This window comes from Rhipicephalus sanguineus, chromosome 2, assembly GCF_013339695.2.
Source record: "Rhipicephalus sanguineus isolate Rsan-2018 chromosome 2, BIME_Rsan_1.4, whole genome shotgun sequence".
Classification (NCBI taxonomy): domain Eukaryota; kingdom Metazoa; phylum Arthropoda; class Arachnida; order Ixodida; family Ixodidae; genus Rhipicephalus; species Rhipicephalus sanguineus.
In genome coordinates this window covers 69,500,077-69,521,226 of record NC_051177.1, presented here as the reverse complement: position 1 = coordinate 69,521,226, position 21,150 = coordinate 69,500,077, and the positions used below count along the sequence as shown (strand labels likewise).

At 43.4% G+C, this 21,150-nt stretch overlaps 1 protein-coding gene and 1 non-coding gene across 3 annotated transcripts; one reads left to right on the top strand and one right to left on the bottom strand.

The window, feature by feature from the left end:
- Window positions 1-200: 200 nt before the first annotated feature.
- Trnak-cuu (transfer RNA lysine (anticodon CUU)) lies at window positions 201-273 on the bottom strand. The gene has a single exon. It is a non-coding gene; the product is annotated as a tRNA-Lys (tRNA).
- A 163-nt stretch (window positions 274-436) lies between these two features.
- On the top strand, window positions 437-20,460 carry LOC119383143 (probable serine incorporator). Of its 2 annotated transcripts, XM_037651157.2 has the most exons (12): window positions 437-598; window positions 3,356-3,520; window positions 4,786-4,946; window positions 5,856-5,938; window positions 6,588-6,725; window positions 8,220-8,296; window positions 9,371-9,467; window positions 10,902-10,988; window positions 13,525-13,707; window positions 15,389-15,415; window positions 18,096-18,234; window positions 19,715-20,460. In XM_037651157.2, the coding sequence occupies exons 1-12, from the start codon at window positions 563-565 to the stop codon at window positions 19,851-19,853; spliced, it is 1,332 nt and encodes a 443-aa protein (XP_037507085.1). In that variant the 5' UTR covers window positions 437-562; the 3' UTR covers window positions 19,854-20,460. The 2 variants fall into 2 exon arrangements, with proteins under 2 accessions (XP_037507085.1, XP_037507086.1); XM_037651158.2 differs by lacking the exon at window positions 15,389-15,415 and having other exon boundaries at window positions 482-598.
- The last annotated feature ends 690 nt before the right edge of the window (window positions 20,461-21,150 follow it).

Genomic DNA, 21,150 nt, shown 5'->3' with positions numbered 1-21,150 from the left:
AGCGTTTGTCGCCGCTGCGCACGCGTCGTACGCCAACATGCGCTTAGATAGTGGGCTACCGCAAGGACCGCTAACTTAGCGTACGCTATTTTAAAACTGCCTACTAGCGAGGACCCTTGAAGGACCATAGGCCACCACATGGCAAATTAACGTGCTTACACTGAATTAAAAAAAAAAAAGAGAGAGAGAAAAAAAAAATACGCCCAACGTGGGGCTCGAACCCACGACCCTGAGATTAAGAGTCTCATGCTCTACCGACTGAGCTAGCCGGGCGCTGTTGAATGATGGACTTAAAAAACTACTTGTACCTTTTATTAAGTATTCTTTCGCATGCTTCAAGGTTTTGTATTTGTTGCAGCAATGTATCACAATTGATTTCAGCCAATATTTAAAAAAATACACGCATGCGTCCTTTCACGCTTTCGACTTTCAAGGCTGTTTCTGAATCGTCCCACAGTCATGTGACGTTGTGTTGTTGCTGTGCAGCTGACGCATCCAGCAGTTGCTCGTGTGAAAGTAGTTTCTGTTGCAAGTGATTTCGTCAAACTACTCACATTTGATCATGGGAGGACTTATGAGCCTTTTCTCAGTCGGTTCGGTAAGTATACTTGCATAAAATTCGAGTTATTAGCACTCACCTGTGTTGACAGACGCTGGGCCATGTTAGGCATGCGCCCCAAAGATGTGCTTGTGGGCTTGACAACTAGCTTGTCGCGAGCTATTTTCATTTGCACCCAATGTATCTGCTTACGTGCATGTTACTTCGACATTGAAGCTTCTGGATGCTTGATTAAGCATGCTTGCTTTCTGGCTACGTGCAAGCGTTGTCGTTTGTCATAGGCAGTTGAGACTGCGTCTGGTGCTCAAAGTTTCGGTAAGGGATGTAAGAACTGGGGTGTAGGTGGGTGCTAAGTTAGCAGCATTAGCGTATTATTTATAACAGTAAAAGCTGCTCACTAATCATAGTTTGCGTTTTGCAATCACTTCACATCCCTAAATCGGCAATTGGGACCATGTAGATAACCATCAAGACCCAGAAGTGCTGTTCGTTGTGACGCATTTATGGATTACACCGTAACTTTGAAAGATTACCAGGCACGCATATCACGGTTTTTATTAAAACATATTCTTCGTCTGTCTGCCTAATCGCTCGCGTTCCTTGCGTAGTCATTTCGGTATATGTTCGAGAATTTATAGAATATGAGAGATGAATCCCTTTCATTGTAAACTTGTAAAAGCGTCGAGTAGCGTTCCCTTTTGTAAAACCAGCGCCAGGCGTTGGTGAAACGAGCAGGAACCCCGGCAAACAGACGCTTGCACAAGAAAGTGTTCGCGTCAATTGTCTTCTTTTCCATTCAAAGGATTTATATACCAACTCGCGCGGCAATCAATTAAACTGAGTTGAAATTCTGGAAAGCGTGTTAAATTCAGCATTGCTCGCTTTATGAGTTCGTTTTACGGGTACAAAGCATCGGCTCGCGTCCTTACGAAGGAAGTGTGTTGCAATCGGGGAGCGCTTTGTCTCTGTATGTGTAGTCAGAAAAGTGATTCCAAAACTGCTCAAATGATGAGCCCCAACCGAATTTTGGTACTGCAAGGCAGTAGTAATAAAAGTTGATAACGCCGGTATGTCACTCGTGTGCTGGTGCGATGCCCGTAGCAGCACATGCCTACTGCTGTTTGACATTTCACCAGCGCAGTTGTGACGAAGGTGCTCCAGATTTTGGACATTGGTCATGTTGGTGCGATGAATTGCGCGCTGCTGGTTCTTATCTAGGAAGAGTTTAGCAATACCGGACACTGCCACTTGTACTTGCTGTTCAGTTAATCTTCTGATTTAGACATCCTGTGAAATAGTAGCAGTAAAAAGCTAACGATACAGTGCGACATGTGGCAGGAACTTTGTTGTTTATTTTGAGGCATCTTCACTTACACAGATTGCAGTGCGTACAGCAATGAGACGTGGTACGGAAAAGGTGACACCAATGACAAAGAAATCTGCTTCATTATCAGACAGTGAGAGGGATGCAGGGCTCGTACACGTCCCTGCAATAAACATTGTGTGTTTGCTGCGTTGCTTATCTCCTACATCGGCTGCTTTCTAGCTTTGTCCGTGGTGGTGCTGTAAAACGCAGTGATGTAAAACGTTGCTATGACCAACCATTGGTGAATGGCATTATATTAGAAGCAGTGACTGCATCCTTCTAATATACTCTAATTAAATTGTTACACAGGCATTAGCTTTTACATGACTTCACACCCTTTTTGCTTTCTACACTGTGTTGGGAGGGCATGCGTTCTTTTGAATAAAGGTTTAAAATTTTCAAACTTCATCGTTTTCTGGGAAACTACCAAGGCAAATCCACTTCACTTATTTTGTCTATTATTTTTTTACTGTTATTACTTCTGCCTTGTGATCAACACTCCAAGAGCATGTCACTAACAAAGACTTGGGTCTCTCACTGAGCTCAAAGTCATGGTATCGATCCTGGCCATGCTGGCTGCATTTTGATTGTAGCGAAATGCAAGCACATTTGTGTACATAGATTTTGGAGCACGAACCATGAGCGGTTAAAATTATTCACGATTTCTCAACTACAGCACACATCATTACTAGATGATGCTTCTGCCACATAATGTCGCAAAACTTATTATTTGCATGCACCATAGTAACAGAGGCTGCATGTGAACCCCTTGTGCTTGTGGGCTTCATGCCAAAATGGCAGTAAACTAGCTTCACTGTATACCCGTGAGAAGAAGTAGATGGAACATGGAAGCGTGTACCAAAATTGCCGAGTAATGGAGAGCTGTCTGCTGTGGAGAGCATTGCTCAGGGTGTGCATTTGTCAGAGCAGTGATCTCGACAGCAGACAGCAATTTCGGTACATGCTCCCATGGTCTGTATACTTTTGCTCAGGGGTGTATCTTTCAGCTTTAGCCTTTGATAACAGATTATAAAGAAATGCCATTCTATCTGGCTTGCAAAACTTTGTTGTATTTGCTCCCATAAGCACATGCTGGTATTATGGCCCGAGTAAACACATTGTCACTAGACACAAAATCATTCGGTCAACAGTCGGAGTTTGTTAGACTCCTAAAATGCAAACTGCGCTGGTCCCGTTTCATCTGTCTCGTCCTTGTGTTTTCGCGCTGTTTTTTACTATGAATGTGTACCAACAAGCTCAAGTTTGCACGCTTCTCAATTTCAAAAGCATTTGTTGCAATATGCAGCATTCGTTGGTGCTAGGTGTACAGAAGTCAAAGTTTGATGGAGTGTCTGGTTCTGTTCATTTACCCTTTCATCTGTCTATACGTGGGTGTAGACTAATGGTGGATTCTCATTGTCACTGTACAGCTGGCATGTTGCTGTGGCTCAGCAGCATGCAGCCTGTGCTGCTCGGCATGTCCGAGCTGCCGCAACTCAACATCTACGCGCATCATGTACGCACTGATGCTGCTGCTTACCACCATCGTGGCCTGCATCATGTTGAGCCCACGCATTGAGGAACTACTGGAAAAGGTAAGTTAGTTTGTTTTACTGTTTTGCCTGCATTGTCTTTACTTCTACATCAAGGACTGTAATGGTACATTTGGCTGATCTCTTGTGAGCACTTGAGAGTGCTGTGACATCACGCATTACATTCGGATAATTGAAATCGAGTGCTCTGGCCACATTTGGCTGGACCTTTTGGAGCACTTCACGCTTGATCAATTTCAGTTTGCATGCATGGTTTGTAGGGATATTCAGCTTTTTTTTAGTTGCATGCTACCCGGCAGTTTTGTGTACATAGCTTGTGACTCTCTACTGAATGCTAGCTGTTCTGTTTGTTCCTCCTGTTAAAGGGAGCACTTATGTGAAATTAGTCCCTCTTTCATTCATATAAGGTGTCACAGTTGACAGTGGCTTAACTATACTTAACTACAACCAAGTAGCATTTTGGTACTCTGATCACAGCTAGATTTTTTGACGTGAGGGCCTTGTCGGATAGTTTATTGCAATGGGTTGCACTTCTTCCAACAAAGTTGATGATGCGGTTAAGTTACATTAGTGTGAATGCGGCTTAGGTGTTCTCCTTAAAAGTGCGAACTTTTTGGTGCATGGACTAGTGGAGTTCGGTGCACAGACATATTTTTCAAGCTGTTCTGCTCAGCTTTGCAAGCCTGCATAAAGTGTACACTTAGCCTGTACAGTAATATGTATGAATGTCTACTGCATTCGCTGCTTTAACCCATATATGCCCAGTGTCCTACATGTAGGACGCTTCTTCGATCTGCTTTAAAATTGCTACTTCTTTAAGGTGAAGACTGGAGCCATTTATAGCAAATGAAGCAGGTGTGTGCCGAAACATGTGCTATAGCCTACACATTGCTTGCCCTTAATATTACTACGTAAGGACTACTTAATCTGAGCGGACGTGTACTCTGTAAGGGAGAGGCCCCGGAGCGGCGGATAGCCTAAGTTATGACGCTTTCTTTTTCTTCAAATTATTGCAAAAATCCCGCCATTCCACCATTCGTGCTAAAAGTAGTTAGGTAGCAGTGACCATACTATTACCCATAATTGCAAATACGCAACTTGAGCTTAGTGCCACGAGAAAAAGACTCTGTGCAAAAAGCAGCTGCAAAACTGTGTTGCACTTACCTGACAGTAAATAAATATTTTGTACGTTTTGTTGAGGGCATAAATCTCCTATTCGTGAACAAAAATATTTGTTTGCTCAATTTTGACTATGGGCAATGACTATGGGCATATACATATGGCTGGCCTCACTCTCCTCCACACAGGTCCCCCGACTCTGTGAGAGCACCGATGTCTGCAAGAGTGCAGTTGGGTACTTAGCAGTGTACAGGCTGCTGTTTGCGTTGACACTGTTTTTCATCGCCTTCTCAATGATGATGATTGGTGTGAAGACGTCCAAAGATCCAAGAAGCGGCATACAAAATGGGTATGGATTGGTGTCATGTGAGAAACTGCACGTAGTGTGTATGAAGTGTTCTTCCAGTTCCTTCTTCCTCCTTTTTGATCCCTCAGTCCACCTTTGTCTGTTGTTTTCTGAATCCTCTATATGTCTGCTTTCTTCTTCAGCATTTTTAGGCATGTGCTAGTACATTACTGCGATGCCTTTAGTGAATTTTTAAAAAGTGGTGTTGCAGTGATTGGTTTCGCGTCACATTATGCCACCCTATGCTACAAAGATGAAAAAATCCGTAAACAGGGGTGGGTGCTCGAGCCAACGTTTTCGACAAGTGGACTTGTCTTCTTCAAGGCTGGAACTGATTTCAGTTCCAGCCTTGAAGAATTACCAGGACTTGTGACACGGCTGTACGCTGGCCGTGGTGCACTTGTTTGATGGCTGTCATTACGTGGAAGTCGAACACTGAGCACTCGAAGCGTGAATGACATTTTGTGTGCTTGTTAGCTTTCTGTTAAACTTTATGTTGGCTAAAATACTACCATGCTTTTGCTTCTTGCCCCGCGTGTTCCTTATGTGGAACTGCATTCATGTAAATATCAGTTTTTTGTTCGAGTAGCTCAAATAGTAATTTTTACTAGTGCTGGTAATGGGCAGGTAAGAACTGCCTAATGGTGTTGTTTGGGCTCTTTTGGTTGGCTCTTGCTATCATAACTGTTGATTCAGGATAAGCTTGTCACCGTTTAATGACAATTTTATGACTGGTTTGAATCCTTGCTGTTTGTGGTGCTGTCATTCTCGCACGTACGATACACATTCCCGGCTATGTGAGCTATGTCAATCTCTGCTTGTGAAAGTGAAGTGGGAACATCTTTCGCATTTGAGCCTTTGTCTTGCAAAATTCAAATGGCTGATCTTTTTCTGTCCTTCTCCTGTCTGCAGATTCTGGGCCTTAAAATATTTGGTGTTAATCGGTGCCATGGTAGGTGCATTCTTCATACCAAACGGAGCATCATTTGGCCAAGGTACATACTTTTCATGCATGCCGTTCTCTGTATTAAAAAATTTATTACGGTTTACTGTTGTTTTTCTCAACTTGTGCGCCTGTGGTGGCTTGTACGTGGGGCCTCTCTTCGGTGTTTTAAAAGTCTTTTCTAAAACATTGTATAGTAACACTGTTTCTTAACTTTCAAGTTGTTAAATGAAATGAGATTTCTTTAATGTCAGACTCAACTAAATAATGTTGCAAAAATATTTTTTTCAATCATTTCACAAAATTGGGAAGTGTTTCTCACTAGTAGATGAAGAGCCTGTTTTAGCGTGTAACAGTTTACAGTTACCAAATGCATTTGCTGTTGGTGACACGCAGCTTTTATGTTAATACAGTTTTTGGTTACTGTGGCCACTCATGGGGCTGCTGCTCTTAACTGAATTTTTCGTTACTGTAATTTGACTGGTTGGCTTTAATTAACCTTAATACAAAACATACTCATTGGCAGAAATTGGACCGAAGCATAATGTAGAGATGATAATGGGAATGTCTAGTCTTGACTTTTCTGTGAGCTGCTTTGTTGGTGGTGGATTCTCAGCATGTAAAGTAGGTGATCTTGCCATGGCTTGAGCCATTTTATTTGTGCTTTATGTAACTGGATATGTATTTCTCCTTGTTTCTAGTTTGGATGTACTTCGGCATGATTGGAGGGTTCCTGTTCATCCTGATTCAGCTGATCCTGATCATTGACTTTGCCCACAGCTGGGCAAACAGCTGGGTCGAGAAGTTTGAAGAGAGTCAGTCCAAGGGCTGGTACTGCGGTGAGTTTACCGATAGCATCGTCTTAAAATTTTATTTAAGGAGGTGTTTTCTCTCTAATCTGGTCAAGATTAGATGGATGTTTAAAGACCAGGCGAGCGAAACAGTGCCCTATTCTAGCATTGGTTGAGCTTAAGAAAGTGTGTCTTCAGACATCAGGTTCCCTCTGAGCAAATATCACATAACGCACTGAATTACTGTATATCTCACGTCTGTGCTGAGAAAGCAATTCCTTCAGTCTTCACAATGTTTTCTTACAAATTTTCCATGTAACATTTGAACCAGGACTTGCCAAGGTTTGTGCGAAGACCCCACGCCAATTACAATTGCTTGCAGAAGTACCGTATTTTCCAGCGTATAGCTCGAGCCTTTTTGAACATTTTTGCCAGTGCATCTTTTACAACAATGTGTCTTACATATGCAAAAGTCACGCATGCTTGCACAGCCATTATGTACAGGCTTTTTCACACTTAGGTGGAAAACTCTGAGCGCTTTGCAACGTGCTCCAAGTTTTCGCCTAAGTGGGAAACAGCCTGTACATTTTCTTTCTTTCACTAGTACATAAAACCGTGCATGGCAGTGTTCTGAAAGAAATCTAGCCTTGTTCCAATGGTGGAGCAGCATTGACTTCAGATCGCAGCTCCTTGCTGTTTAACCAATGTAGTGGCTGCATAGGTTGTGGCCGTAGTGAAGGCCACCATCATCACGCATGCTGTTTTGCTATTATGGTTAAATTTTTTCCTACATGAAACATTAAACCCATGGGACTGACATATTAAATAAGAAGCACCATAATGTTTTATTGCTGCATGTTAGCACTGTTAAGGCACTGCCGACAACAACGAGGTGCCAGCAGTGTGTTTCAAGGTACCTGGAAAATCATCTACAAGTGATTTAGAGGTCAGTGATGACAACTGAACAATGCTGTCAGTCGGAGCTGTAGAACTTTTGACAGTGCATCCAAGAATGAGGATTTCAGTGGCTTCGAGTGAACTGCAATAAATGTTGAGTTTTTACTGCTTAGGAGAGTGCTAGTTAGTATAAGTTTTGTACTGCTCAAATTGCGCAGCTAGCGAGAACTATGAGCATGGAAATTTCATGTCATGCATGAGTAAAGTTTACTGGGATGAATGTACAAGCATATGTAATCCCATCTCATATGCCACTTTTTCCCATGAAAGTAATAAAAAGTAGAGGGGCGAGTCCTGTACAAAGGTGCACTTATACTCCGGAAAATAGGGTAGTTCTTTATAGCAGAGCACGTGGGTGTTAAAAATTAGATACGCATCACTTGGTGCTTGCCGAAACTTGTGTCTTTAGCTCAAAGCAACGTGCGTGAAATATGCTGGCAAACATAATTGCAGGCTGCTGTACCATCCTGTGTGTTTGTGCTAATGTGTATTGTGTGTTTTTTGCTTTGCCCTGTTTACATGAGCCGTGCAGCTGTGATTGTTCCCATTTTATCCTGTGTCATCTGTGAACTGTCCTCTTTGCAGCTCTGCTGACGTTCACCCTCCTTCACTATGCCCTGGCCATTGCAGCGGTTGTCTTGTTCTACATCTTCTACACCCAGGCAAGAGTAGAGCCATTGTTGAAGTGCATGTTGTATACATCGATGGTGTATTGAAACACACACCAAAGTTGGGTTCACTGACCTCTCTAGTGAAGTACTTACATGGGTCTCAAATTTTTTTGGCTTAAACGGTGGTGTGTGTTAGCAGGTTTACAGATATTTAGTGAATGTGTGGGGCTCTGCAAGTACGAAGTCGTCATAATCAAGGCCAAATATAATTACGGTGAAAGGCTGGTGTTTGTGCCCACGTGTTATCCTAATTATGCATACTTTGTTTCAACAATAAGGTTTAAAATATTTTAATATAAGGGCCCTCTGCTATTTATGAATTTTTCACCGTCAGCCTTTGAAAATCGGGACCTCAGCCATGGTTACCTCTCCAAAGTTTGAGCAGCAATACCTTAGGGGTAGCTGCAGCGATGTGTACATTGCAGTTTAGGAGACCATTGAAAAAGAACCACTACCAAATGTAAGAGATATCTACCCGAGTTTGGGGTGCTGTGGGATAGACAGGGGTGAGTGCAAAGGAGATTTCTCAGAGAGATCTTTCTTTTTGTTTTGTTTTGCACTCACTCTCGCAACCACACCGTGTGTGACTGAAAGGTTGAGGGCTAGACTCCCGTCACATTGGTCCAATGAAGGCTGCCTACTGAACCATTCAAGGCACAGTGGCAGCTGAGTGACAGCCAAACCGTCACATTGTCTCATTGCTGATAGAGAGTGTAAAGGGGTTAGGGTAGGATAACTGGCAAACACCTCTGGCACGAAGGTGACACTACTTGCTGCCGTCCCTACATCTGTAGTGCATTAGGGTTACCAACTGCAGACAAGTTTTACGGCTTGGGCCTGCTCTTGCATTTGCTATTCGCCCTTCTTGCAGTGTAACTGGTTGTGAGTGAGGGTGTGATTGTTTTTCCAAGTTTTTGTGTGCAGAAGGGTTGCCCTAGGATGCTGCACTTGTTAGACTGCGAGGCATAGAATATTGTAGAACTTTTGCAAAACTTCTCTCTTTGTGTCTGGTACTGCTCCTTCAGCACATATTCATAGACTTTTGTGTGGTTTTATGTTACACAGGGTGAAGGCTGTACACTGCAGAAGTTCTTCATTAGCATCAACCTGATCATCTGCGTCATCCTCTCAGTGGTGTCAGTCCTGCCTAAAGTTCAGGAAGGTATGCATCTGTTTTGTATCGCTAAATTGGCTGCAAGATTTATCACTCAGCTATCTAAGCACACTCATGATGTAGAAGTTATGTTGTGCCACCAAGTTCTTAGAAGCTTTATTGTGCGGCTTTCCTTGTTTAGTATGTGAGCCATATAAAGCATTATATATATATTCTCAGTCTACTAGTACAAACTAGTACTAACTAGTACAAAAAATAACTTACGCAGTGTTACTCTACAGTGCTCTTGTATTAACAACGTGACTACACTTACTAAGATGGGAGGTTTGCTAAGTAAGAAAGAGTTTAAAAACAAAAGTGCAGCCTTCAACATTTAATACACTAGATTCTCGATAATTCAAACTTGAGGGGACCTCAGAATTTTGTTTGAATTATCAGAAGTTCTCATAAATATGACTCAGGGCAACATACCAACTAACACTGCAATGTTTATTGTTTCTCAGTGCCGCAGCAACATCATAGACTCCTCTGCATGATTGCCAGTAAAATTTTTAGACATCAGCGATAATACTGGTACTTGTTATTATTCAAGGCATGCATGGGTGTGTAACTAAGGGACGAAATGTGTTGCGTCCCAGGACAGTTGCTAGCCCCTTCTAATTCTTAGGACACTTTCTCGCATGGCATAATGCAGAGAAAGTGACTTTAAGAAACGTTTGGCATGCGATACATCAAAGCCAGACCGTACAGTTTTTTTTTCCTCTCGCTCAGCACGACATTATTGGTGCGCAAGGTTCAGCTAGTTTGGCCTATTTGTAGGCAGGCAATTAGCTTTATTTGCGCCTGTTAGTAACAGAAAAACGTGAATGTTCAGCTAGAAGCAACAAAGGCAGCAGATATTTCCAGACGTGGACAAGCAAAAAGTATGAATTAACCGAATTTGTGCAGTGAGGCAGTTTGAATTAAGCAGCTTTAAAACACATTGAAAACATAGTGGGCCAACCAAAAATTTAAGATTTGTTTGAATTATCGAGAGTCTACCAGCATTTGCTGTGATATCGAAAGTGTTTGCTTGTTTCTATTTTCTTGCTTATCCTTTTAGAGAAGTTCCATGGCAAACCAAAGAGAACTTGGAAAGTTGAGGGACATTTTGTCTACCAGAATGGGCCAGATACAAGAAACTGCGCTTCAAAATTTGTGGCATCTGACAGACATTGAAAAACATGACGTGCTTCCGCTTGCCATGTTTCAGTAGCATTTGGGTTAAAAGAGTTTAACCAATTGTTTTCAGATGACAGAGTGTCGTATCGTAGTTTTTTTCAAAAGTTGTACATGACCACAGTTCCCCTATGCTTTCTTGTAGCGCATAGTTCATTACACGTGCCCATGAGCGAAGCTCAGAAGTTTCTTCTCGCAAAGAAGAAAATGGGGGCTTAGTTTTGAGCAACCAAGATAAGTTGTTTTACCTTTCTCTTCTTGCAGTCCAGCCCTCGTCCGGTTTGCTCCAGTCATCGGCCGTCACTCTTTACATAATGTATCTCACCTGGTCCGCCATGAACAACTCCACGAGTGAGTAGCTTATCCCATAGTGTAATGGGTAGCGAAAAATAAGCTTAAAAATTGTCAAGCTTGGATACATCATTGCCACCTTTAGCTCTTGGGAACACTTATTGAATGCTTGTTTTGGCATGCCTAGAGTCACTAGAAAAATTTCAGAGTATCGCATCTGTTTTCCGCGCGCCGCCGCCGCCGCGATTGGCTTACTCGCATCACGTGACCTCTCGCCGCCATATCCCTTCCAGGCGCTTTGGGTGCAGGCGCGTTGAATGCAGAGTACGGCCGGACATTTAGCAGTACCACGGTCCCTAGAAGTACTACGTCGCTTTTTTAAACGCGTCATGCAGATGCCAAAGAGTAGCTCACCAGTAACCGAACGTTGCTGCAGCTACTCCGGGAATTTCGTATATTTTTGCATTCCGTGTGGGAAACATTAACGTCAAAGAGCGTCGTTGTACGTGGCTGCATAGTTGGCCGCGGAATGAATTTGCCCCCCTCGAAGAACACTCCTTTCTGCAGTGAACTACACAAACTTTGCTGGAGAAGCTCTCATGCAACAGGGTACTTCGCCTGTTCGGTTCGCTATGTTCAGCGATATTGAAAACTACATACTACATACCTTTCTATTTGCTCGGCTGTTTATATCTTGATCTGTTGAACAGATTGTGCATGCATTTCGAGTTCTAAGCGTGTCACGCACGAGAGCGAAATCGAAGACTTATTAAAATAATAACTGTTTACTGTATACATTGAAGGCAATTGTCGCATGATCATTTGCCATTGCGCGAAACTGAAGGGTGGAAATCTGTTGATGAACTTGGTATAAGGCAATGTTATTAAGCGTATTTTATTTTTTTCAGAAAAAAAAATGTTGCTAATGCTGCATTCCGCTGAACGTACCCTTACAATACTGTTTAGTGGGTGAGAAATGGTCACAGCAAAAAAAAAAAAAAGGCTTATCCTTCCACGCATTGAGGGAATCGATTTCATGCGAGCCCTAGATCTATATACATACTGTGTTGCAGTAGCATGCGCGTTAAAAATTTTCGGGATGTGCTATTTCTGATAAAATAACATAAAGCACTGCGCCGAGGAAGTTTTAACAAGAGTGCATTACGAAAAAAAAGTTGAAATTAAAAGCAGTGCAGAAACCGAACCAAACTGTTTACGCGCTGGCAACGCCACAAAAAAAAAAACTTTGTTGGAACACAGCAAAATATTTGCAAATGCACTGCAACGTTGGGAATATTAAGGAGACAAAAAATAGGAAATGAAACTGAGTAGTGACGTCAATCATTTTTGATGGCCTATTTTCTACGTATCTGTTAGGAAATGATAACGTATTTGCAAAGATGCACCTTACCTACCGCACGCCAATTCGCCCGTGCGTTCGGCTGCTGGCGTTCCGAACCGACGCAAATACTTCACGCACAACTTCCACTTACCGTACACACACCACTTCTATTACAGATAACACCCAGCTGAACAGCAAGCATGGTGTGCAAGTAAGGTGTGCGTCAGTGATCAGTCGAAGGACGCAATGCTGAATGTTCTCGATGTTCGATAATTTTCTCGAATGCGCTATGAAGTGAACCTGAACACCGACTGTAAAGCTAGCGCAAACAGTCAACATTCACCAAGTGCCGAAGTAAATGGTATCTCGTACGCTCATTACGCTAATGCAACTATGTCTACAGCTCCAGACCTTGCGAACACACCCGGCCGTGAAACGAAAAAAGACCGATGAAGCCACGAAGGGAGTTCGCGAGCACATGGCAACATTCGCCGCACGTTTCATTAGTTACACCGCTTACCGCGCAGTCGATTCATGACTGTCGATGACCCGAAATCACTTCTGATATCCTTTTGAAGAAACACACACATATATTGCAGTTACGCCGAGCGTAACACGGCATCGAGGCGAAAAGATAGGTCACTTCGCAACACACGCTACCAACGCGCCGAACGGTCCGGAAGGGAAATGGCCGCCGCCGCCCAATGTTGCCCGCGTGCAGCCTACCTTTGCGGTACTCTGAAATTTTCCAGTGACTCTAGGCATGCCTGTTTTGTGCCGCCTTTTGTGTGCCCAGTATGCTCAGATGTTGCACAGGTGTCCAGACTTTGTACCCAGCTACACGCATTGGTTTCACATTAGTACGAACTTGCTTGACAGAGCACTTTACTAAAGATTGGGACGCCTGAATGTTTCCAAGCCTCTAAGTATTCACAATATTGTCTGTCGTGGAGGAAAAAAAAGTGATGAATCAGCACATCGGCAAGGGGAATATATGTTCAAAATAGGTTTTCTTCATCCCGCTCAACTGTCCTTTTGTAACACAAGATATCGTATTAGCTAGAAGCTTCACAAGCTGCCATGCAGCGTCTTTATGATTGTGCTGTGAACTTTGAGTTGTGTGTCTTTAGCCTGCTGAACAAGTGATTAAAGTGTTGTTTTTTTATCCAAACAAGGTTGTTTGTCGAGTTCGGGCTCTAAGCTCGAACTTTCAGACGTCTGAGCATGTGTTCTGGCTTGCCCGCTCTGTTTCAGGCAAACAGTGCAAGCCGTCACTAGGCTTAACTCAAGAGGGAAGCAAGTTTGACACGCAGAGCATTGTCGGCCTCGTGGTTTGGTTCGTGTGCGTTCTCTACTCAAGCATCCGCACTTCGTCCAACTCCCAAGTCGGCAAGCTTACCATGTCCGAGAAGATCCTTGTCAAGGAGACTGGGACCAGTAAGTGAGATGTAGTAGTAGCACCTGTTTTGCTGGCCATTCATAGCTTCCCGAATGTAGGAAGACAGCTTCTGAGCAAGGAATGGCCGTTAGTCACGTTTTAGGAAATCGCGTATCAGGAACACATGGGCAGAAAGGTCATCTGTGAGCATCGTTGTGTAAGTGTCTTTATTTCTGTCCCATGTGTTCTTGCATTGTGGTTTGGAAAATGCCAAACCGATTAACAGAAACTTGCTCATTTCAGTAAGGTAGAGAGGTGGGCAAGTTGGAAACGATGCATAGTTGGAAAAATCAGTGCGAACTCGATGGAGACACAAGATGAGAAGGACACAGTACAAGCGCTATCTAAACACTGAACTTTATTGAAACAAAAACCAAAAGCACAAAAACCAACACAATGCGTGCGCAGGAATTATAGGTGTCGTGAAAGAAATTGTTAATTGTGCGTGCCTCTTAATCGAGTGCTTGTACTGTGTTCTTCCCATCTTGTGTCTCCGTCGTCTTCGCGCTGATTTTTTCAAGTTTGCTTATTCCAGACACTTGACCCTTTCTCTGTTTTCTCTCTCATGGGTGAAGTCGATTATCACTTCAGTTAAAATTTTATAGTGCTAAAGGCATGTTGAATGCCTTGTTGACGAAAACTAATTCATTTTTAATGGGAAGTTACAATAAATAATAAATATTTGTACTCAGCACTTCAATGCTGTAGTTTAGTCGCTACTGTTTTGAGCCTGTAGCTCATCTTTGAAAATCATTGACTCGTGAGGTGAAATTCAGCTTACATATGCACAGCTGACAAATGTAATTGACAGGTGAGTGACTGATGTTATTATGCAGACCAGAAGCCAATCTGAAAACATGCGTGCTGCTTTGAAATTTCTGCATTACCAACGCCGTACGTGATAGTCCGTCTCTTTGATTCTGGTAAATGGCAATAAGATGGAATGGGCAGATACTTTCGCAAAATGGGGATTTATTTCCATTTTGTCCATCATTAGAAATATGAAATAGCTTTTTATCTGTAGACCAAAACATGTCCCTTTCCTTGCTGTCCGATGCACTTCATATTCTGCGTTTGTTGCACCACTTTGCAGCAGTCGCATGTTAAAGGGTGGCCAAAGCATAGACTAATCGCCTTTTCAGTTGGTGTTTTGAAACTTTTGAAATGAGCTTCCGTAATTGAAGTGTGAAAACAGCACATTATTTGTTGGGCTGTTGCCCTACGATAATGGTGGTGCTGACTGTAGCATCGTCATAATTGAGAAAGTAGGTTGCAGGCTACTGCAGTGCCACGTTTTACTCCAGGCTCAGGAGTTAGTAGCTAAAACAGCTAAACTTGCTCAGCATAACTTCTTAAAGATTTTTTTGTGTAATCAGTGGCTTTTAAGGCTTAGTAACTTAGTAAGGATAAACATCGCCTTATTGTGTTTGGAATGCAGTGCTAGGGGGTAACGTATTTATGATGTGTAAAGCAACATATTTCTGTACTTTTGCACGTGTTTTTCTACTGTCATGCACACTGTCTTGTGGGGAGAAAGAGGGCAAGGGAGGCAGCTGTTTTCAATTTTCACCGGAAAAATGGGGCAAGAATATCAGTGGTAGATAGCACGTTTGCATGCCACCTCACTGATGGCCTGTTCTCTTTTTTCTCGTCCTCTTCATCTCTTCTACACTCTCACAGAGTCCACCGCACTTGTGGGGAGTGAAGGTAATGCTCTCGTTTATTTTACTGTTTGCATAAATTGTCTGCCTTCCTTTCTTCGTCTTTCTCTTCGTTTTGCCTTGTTGTGACAGGAGGGAGCACTGCATTCCCGTGCGAGACTGTGCTTAAAAGGTGGTAATGTGCTTGATTTTGCACAAATTCTTTTATGAGAGATGAGTGGTTGGATACTCGTTTTCCTAGTGATGAAAGTGTGCTTGGATGTGCAGCATTATCAGTTACACTGCTCATCAAGTGCTTAGTAGCGCGCTGCAATTGGTAGCTAATAAAGTGTTCGGAAGGCTCGGGCTGAAAGATGATGCATACTTGCCAACTCTCCCCCGATTTGTTGGGGAGGCTCCTGAATTTTGACCAATCCTCCCCATTGTACGGACACGGCAATAAACCTCCTGAAAAACAGCCCCAACCGAAACACCAAAAGGAAATAATAAAGGACAGCGGTTCTAAAATTTTCTCTCTTTAGAGAATCCCAACAGTACTTCCAGAAGAGCCCCTGTACCTTTTCCTCTGCCCACCAATGTAAAGCGAAGAGGGAACCTTTGGTTCTGCCTTTAATCAGAGTAGCATTGCCGCAGCATTTGCATGGGGCCATTGCTGTTTGTGGTTTGGTGTTTTATAGTTCATCTCACTGAGGAACTTGATATAACGCATAACTAGACAAGCGATATTCTTTTGTGTAGTACTGCAGTGCACACCTACCATTCAGCTGCCATTCTAGGCACCGCAGGACGTTCTCTTCATGCAAAGGAAGTGACGTATCCACAAAAGTTAGTTTTCTCAATTTCAGTTGCGCTGTGGAATGGCCTTTCAAGTCAACTTTGTCGCAGTACGCTAGTGCCATGCGGTGAAGCGTGCTAAGAGTAGGAATTTTCAACATTTTTTTTATGGATTGCAACTTGGAAGTACAGGTTATATGCAAGGGCACATTATACACGCGGAAATACGGCAGATGCCTTCATGAAGTTTTGTACCATTGTACTTGTTAAGATAGTTCATGTATTGCTTGTCCTGTGGCAGGTTTCCCACACATTACTTTTACTGGTGTTTCTACAAGCAAGCAACCTTGTTCAACCAAGTTGTCAGTCATGTGTTTGTACATTTTAACCTCACTATTTCTCCCATTATTTTTTTTTTTCACCTTTCTGTCACCCCTTACCCTTTCTCGAGAGTAGTATGGCAAACTGGACGTATATCGTCCCATTAACCTCGATGCCTTTCACATCTTATCTCTCTCTTGCTGTTCCTTTGTTACATTGCTATGCCACGTTTGCTTGTTAGCATCTGAAGTGAAAATGATGAGTTTTGTTGTGCACATACCTCCCTATAGGGAGCTTGCACGAACGGCGGCGACGCTATGCACTCTGGGTAGGCAGCCATTTTTTTGTCAGAGCCGACCGCGCAGTGCAGTGGCGCAGTCGTGTTTGCGAGCGTCGGCGCAGCTTGCAGGTGTGATCAAGAGCGAGCGCGACGCAAATTTAACTCTAAGGAGTGTCGTGCACGATGTCAGCTACACTGGAGGACTACACCGCAACACTGTGCCAAAAAGACCGTGACCGGTACGAAGAAAAGACGAGACTCTACGGGCTGCACGCATTCACGCTCCGTCGGACGACTGTGTAAGCGATGTGGACTTGTGGCCGCACGTCGACACCTACGATATTCAAGAATTTCTCGTTTTGAATACGAGTTTTATTACCGGGGAACAGCTGAAGTCGAGAAAGGCCCTCGAGGGCCACAGTTACGAGTGGCTGGGAGCTGCAGGTGGGCGAAGAAAGTCGCCACCGACACCGTGATCGTCGTCACTCAAGTAAGACGTGTTAATTATTTCACTTTTCCGTAGGTGCTAATGCTGTGATTCGGCCAGTTCGTCAAGCGCACCATTTTACGCACATGTTTTGCTTCCTTGTTCTTGCATCGATGCTCCTCTGAGCTTTATCATTTACGCCAAGTGTAGCGTAAATTTCACGGCACCTTTCCAAAAGCTCTTGGTGAGTAAGGGTTAATGCGGATCTGTCGTAAAGCCGACGCAAGTCAGCGCAGAGAAATAAACATCAGCACCTACGAAAAAGTCAAATAACTAACACGTCTTACTTGAGTGACGACGATCACGGTGTCGGCGGCGACTTTCTTCGCCCACGGCTCCCAGCCACTCGTAACTGTGGCCCTCGAGGGCCTTTCTCGACTTCAGCTGTTTCCCGGTAATAAAACTCGTCCTCAAAACGAGAAATTCGTGAATATCGGAGATGTCGACGCGCGGCCACAAGTCCACATCGCTTACACAGTCATCCGACGGAGCGTGAATGGGTGCAGCCCGCAGAGTCTCGTCTTTTCTTCGTACCGCTCGCGGTCTTTTTGGCACAGTGTTGCGGTATAGTCTTCCAGTGTAGCTGACATCGTGCACGACGCTCCTGGGAGTTGAATTTGCGTCGCGCTCGCTCTTCGTCACACCTGCAAGCTACGCCAACGCTCGCAAACACGACTGCGCCACTGCACTTCGCGGTGGGCTCTGACAAAAAAATGGCTGCCTACCCACAGTGCATAGCGTCGCCGCCGTTCGTGCAAGCTCCCTATTGTGTGAAACATGGGCTGATGTATAAACGTGCACACTTGTACAAACCTTGTCCCATTCCAAGCATTCTTTTTGCTGCCCACACCACTGCTGTTGCAGATGCCAGTGCCGGAGGTGATGCAGAGGCCAAGGTTTGGGACAATGAAGATGACGGGGTGGCCTACAGCTGGTCATTCTTCCACTTCATGTTTGCGCTGGCTTCACTGTACGTCATGATGACCTTGACCAACTGGTTCCAGTAAGTGTACTGTCTTATTGTTACCTGTGTTGTATCTGGTTTTTGATGTTGAAAGATAAAATTTTATTGTAGTAATAAAGGGTAGGTTGGGATAAGATGAATTTCCATATCTACTTTAACCTAGTGCACACCGAAAATAAAAATGCAGCTGAATGTATTATTGTTACCAGATTTTAAAATTAAAACTATGCCATGCCGCCGTGTTGATGTACAGAAATAAAGAAGAGATAAAGAGGGAGATACAAGCACAATTTGGCTGCATAGAATGGTATGGTTTTTTTTCTCAGGGCAGTTTCTTCTGTGATCCAGTTTTTCTGGCTTTAATGTAACTTTTGGATCTGTCTCAATCGCGTGCCAGTTGTGCTTCATTGCCATTTTGGGATGGCAATGACACTGCATCTGACTCCTTTAACAAGGGGCTGTTGCCAACGCCTCGAACATGGTTTCGCTTCCGTACTCTGTCGTAACGCACAGGCAATTTTCGGACTCGTTTTATCGAGAAAAAGTTTGTTAGATTTGAGTAAATACGGGTGCCAAAGAGGCCAACAGGCAGTGAAACAGAGAAGCACACTGAGACTGATACGTTGTCCGCCGCAGTGGTGTAGCGGTTATGGCGCTCGGCTGCTGACCCAAAGGTCGCAGGTTCGATCCCGGCCGTGACGGTCGCATTTTGATAGAGGGAAAATGCTAGAGGCCCGTGTAATGTGCGATATCATTGCATGTTAAAGAACACCGGATGATCAAAATTTCTGGAGCCCTCCACTACGGCGTGCCTCGTAATCATATTGTGGTTTTGGCATAGAAACCCCAGATATTATTAGAAATTGATATGCTTTAAAAGGAGATGCGAGTGTCTTTTTTTGTTGCAAAAGTGGCGTTTTCTTTCCATAATGGGATAGGTTTCCATGCTGCACTGTACAAGGGGTGTAGTGGAGAGTGGGACGATATTTGTAGGTTGCAGCGTTGATTCGTCAGTTGTGTCAGTAATGACGTTGCACTCGCCAAAGAAGGTGAATAGTTACAGAAAAAAGGGCGCACCTCTGTGGCAAGTTTTAACCCAAAACACTGGGTAGATGTGTTGTGTAAGACTGCACAGAAGACTCCAGTAGGAGCAGCCTGTCAATATATGTGGAATGATGCAACACATGACGCTGCTTCGGCAAAAGATTAGAAGCTTGGCGATGACAGAAAAACAAACAATAAAAACAACCAAGGTATCCAGATACTGAGCAATTTCACTAACTTAGTCAACTTCATTGATTTGTGCATAACCCTTTTTTAATAGAATAAAATCGAAACAATGTGTGTAATGTTATTTAAGGTACTTTTAGGGTTTGTCACTTGCTAGCCCATGTAGCAGTTGCCATCTGCTTCTTAATTTGAATGAAGCATTGTAAGTCATTCATGTTTGACAAACCAAAATTTCAAGCGCTTCTAGGGTGTGGGGTTATTGATTATAGCTGTTGTGATGGTGTTCCAGGCCAAGTGATGACCCCAAGAATTTGATTGAGAACAATGCCTCCATGTGGGTCAAGATGACATCAACCTGGATGTGCTCTGCACTCTACCTGTGGACCCTAGTCGCACCACTGGCCATGCCAGACAGGGACTTCAGCTAAATACCACCTCCCATCTGGCTGTATTACCTTTTTTTTAATTATTGTTGCAAAGGTTCATGCAGCTAGGTAGAAGTCATACCTTGTGTTGTATAAAATAGTTGTTCTTGTTGTTTTCCTTTGAAGCGGAGAAAGCTTCCTTATGTTTATATAAAAGCCTGTAGAAACATCTCGTGAGTGAATTTATGTGTGATTGTTGTGTCCAAGGTGCTACTTAATTTTGTGTGTTGGCACCTTTACCCACACATTTTTCCTGTACATAAAACGGTGTCACATTAATTGTCAAATGTAAGCAAGGAACAAACAATCCTAGAGCTTGGTTTTTTCTTACCTTTGCCCCCCCAAGTTCCTGTGACTGCGTAAAATGTCAATGCTATTTGTCCCTCGGGAAAGGGTATCTATAGTTTTCATGGCCTTCATTTCATTTCTGACAATGTTAGTTGTAAACAGTGTGTAGTTTTTCTCGTTAAAGTAGAGACGAGTGGATATTTTGTGTTGAAGCTTCTGTAGATTCAAGGAAGCACTCTTTGAGACGATATGTACACAACATCTTTAATCTCAGTGCTCCTGTCGTCCACCGAATTAGACACAAATGTTCTTACTTTCAGTCTGTCAATAAAGTCCGCTGAAATGTGTTGCTGTTGCCTGTGGTGGTTAAGCATGTAAACACTTGGCAGTACTTTGCCTCTTGCGATGCATTTACCCTTTCTAGCTGCGGCATTGTCTTGTATGCAGACAGTATTGAGAGGAACGAAATGTTTTGAGCACCAGTTTGCACCCGCCAGTTTGAGCACCAATTTGGGAACGTTAAATGTTAAGAGAGAATGGGCAGTCCAAGTTTATACAGCACCAAAGTCGTACTGGGCGTTTGGGAATGTTAGCTCTTCCGTTCTTGTTCTAAAGTACCATTTCCTCTAGGGTGTTGATGTTGGATGTTATTACTTACTTAATGCTGCTGTAAGACAGCTTTATCTGGCCCACGCATAAGACAAATAGGTTTGACATAGTTGCGTCCCTCGATGTGCAATTTTATTGGCGTCTCTTAAAAAAAATGGATTTAATAGGGAAAAGGGTTGCGAATGACGTGAAAAAGACGAACAGACTTTATGGTGTGCATTTGTCTACTGCGATTAAAGGCTTGCGTTTCCAAGTGCCAAGTGTTGCAGCGCGTACATGAATTGCTGTTAAAAATTTTAAGATTTCACATTTATGCCATATGGGACATCATGTATGTGGAACGAGAGTTTGATTGAATATTTATTATGAGTGTGCATTTCAGCGGTGAAGTGATTGCGAACGA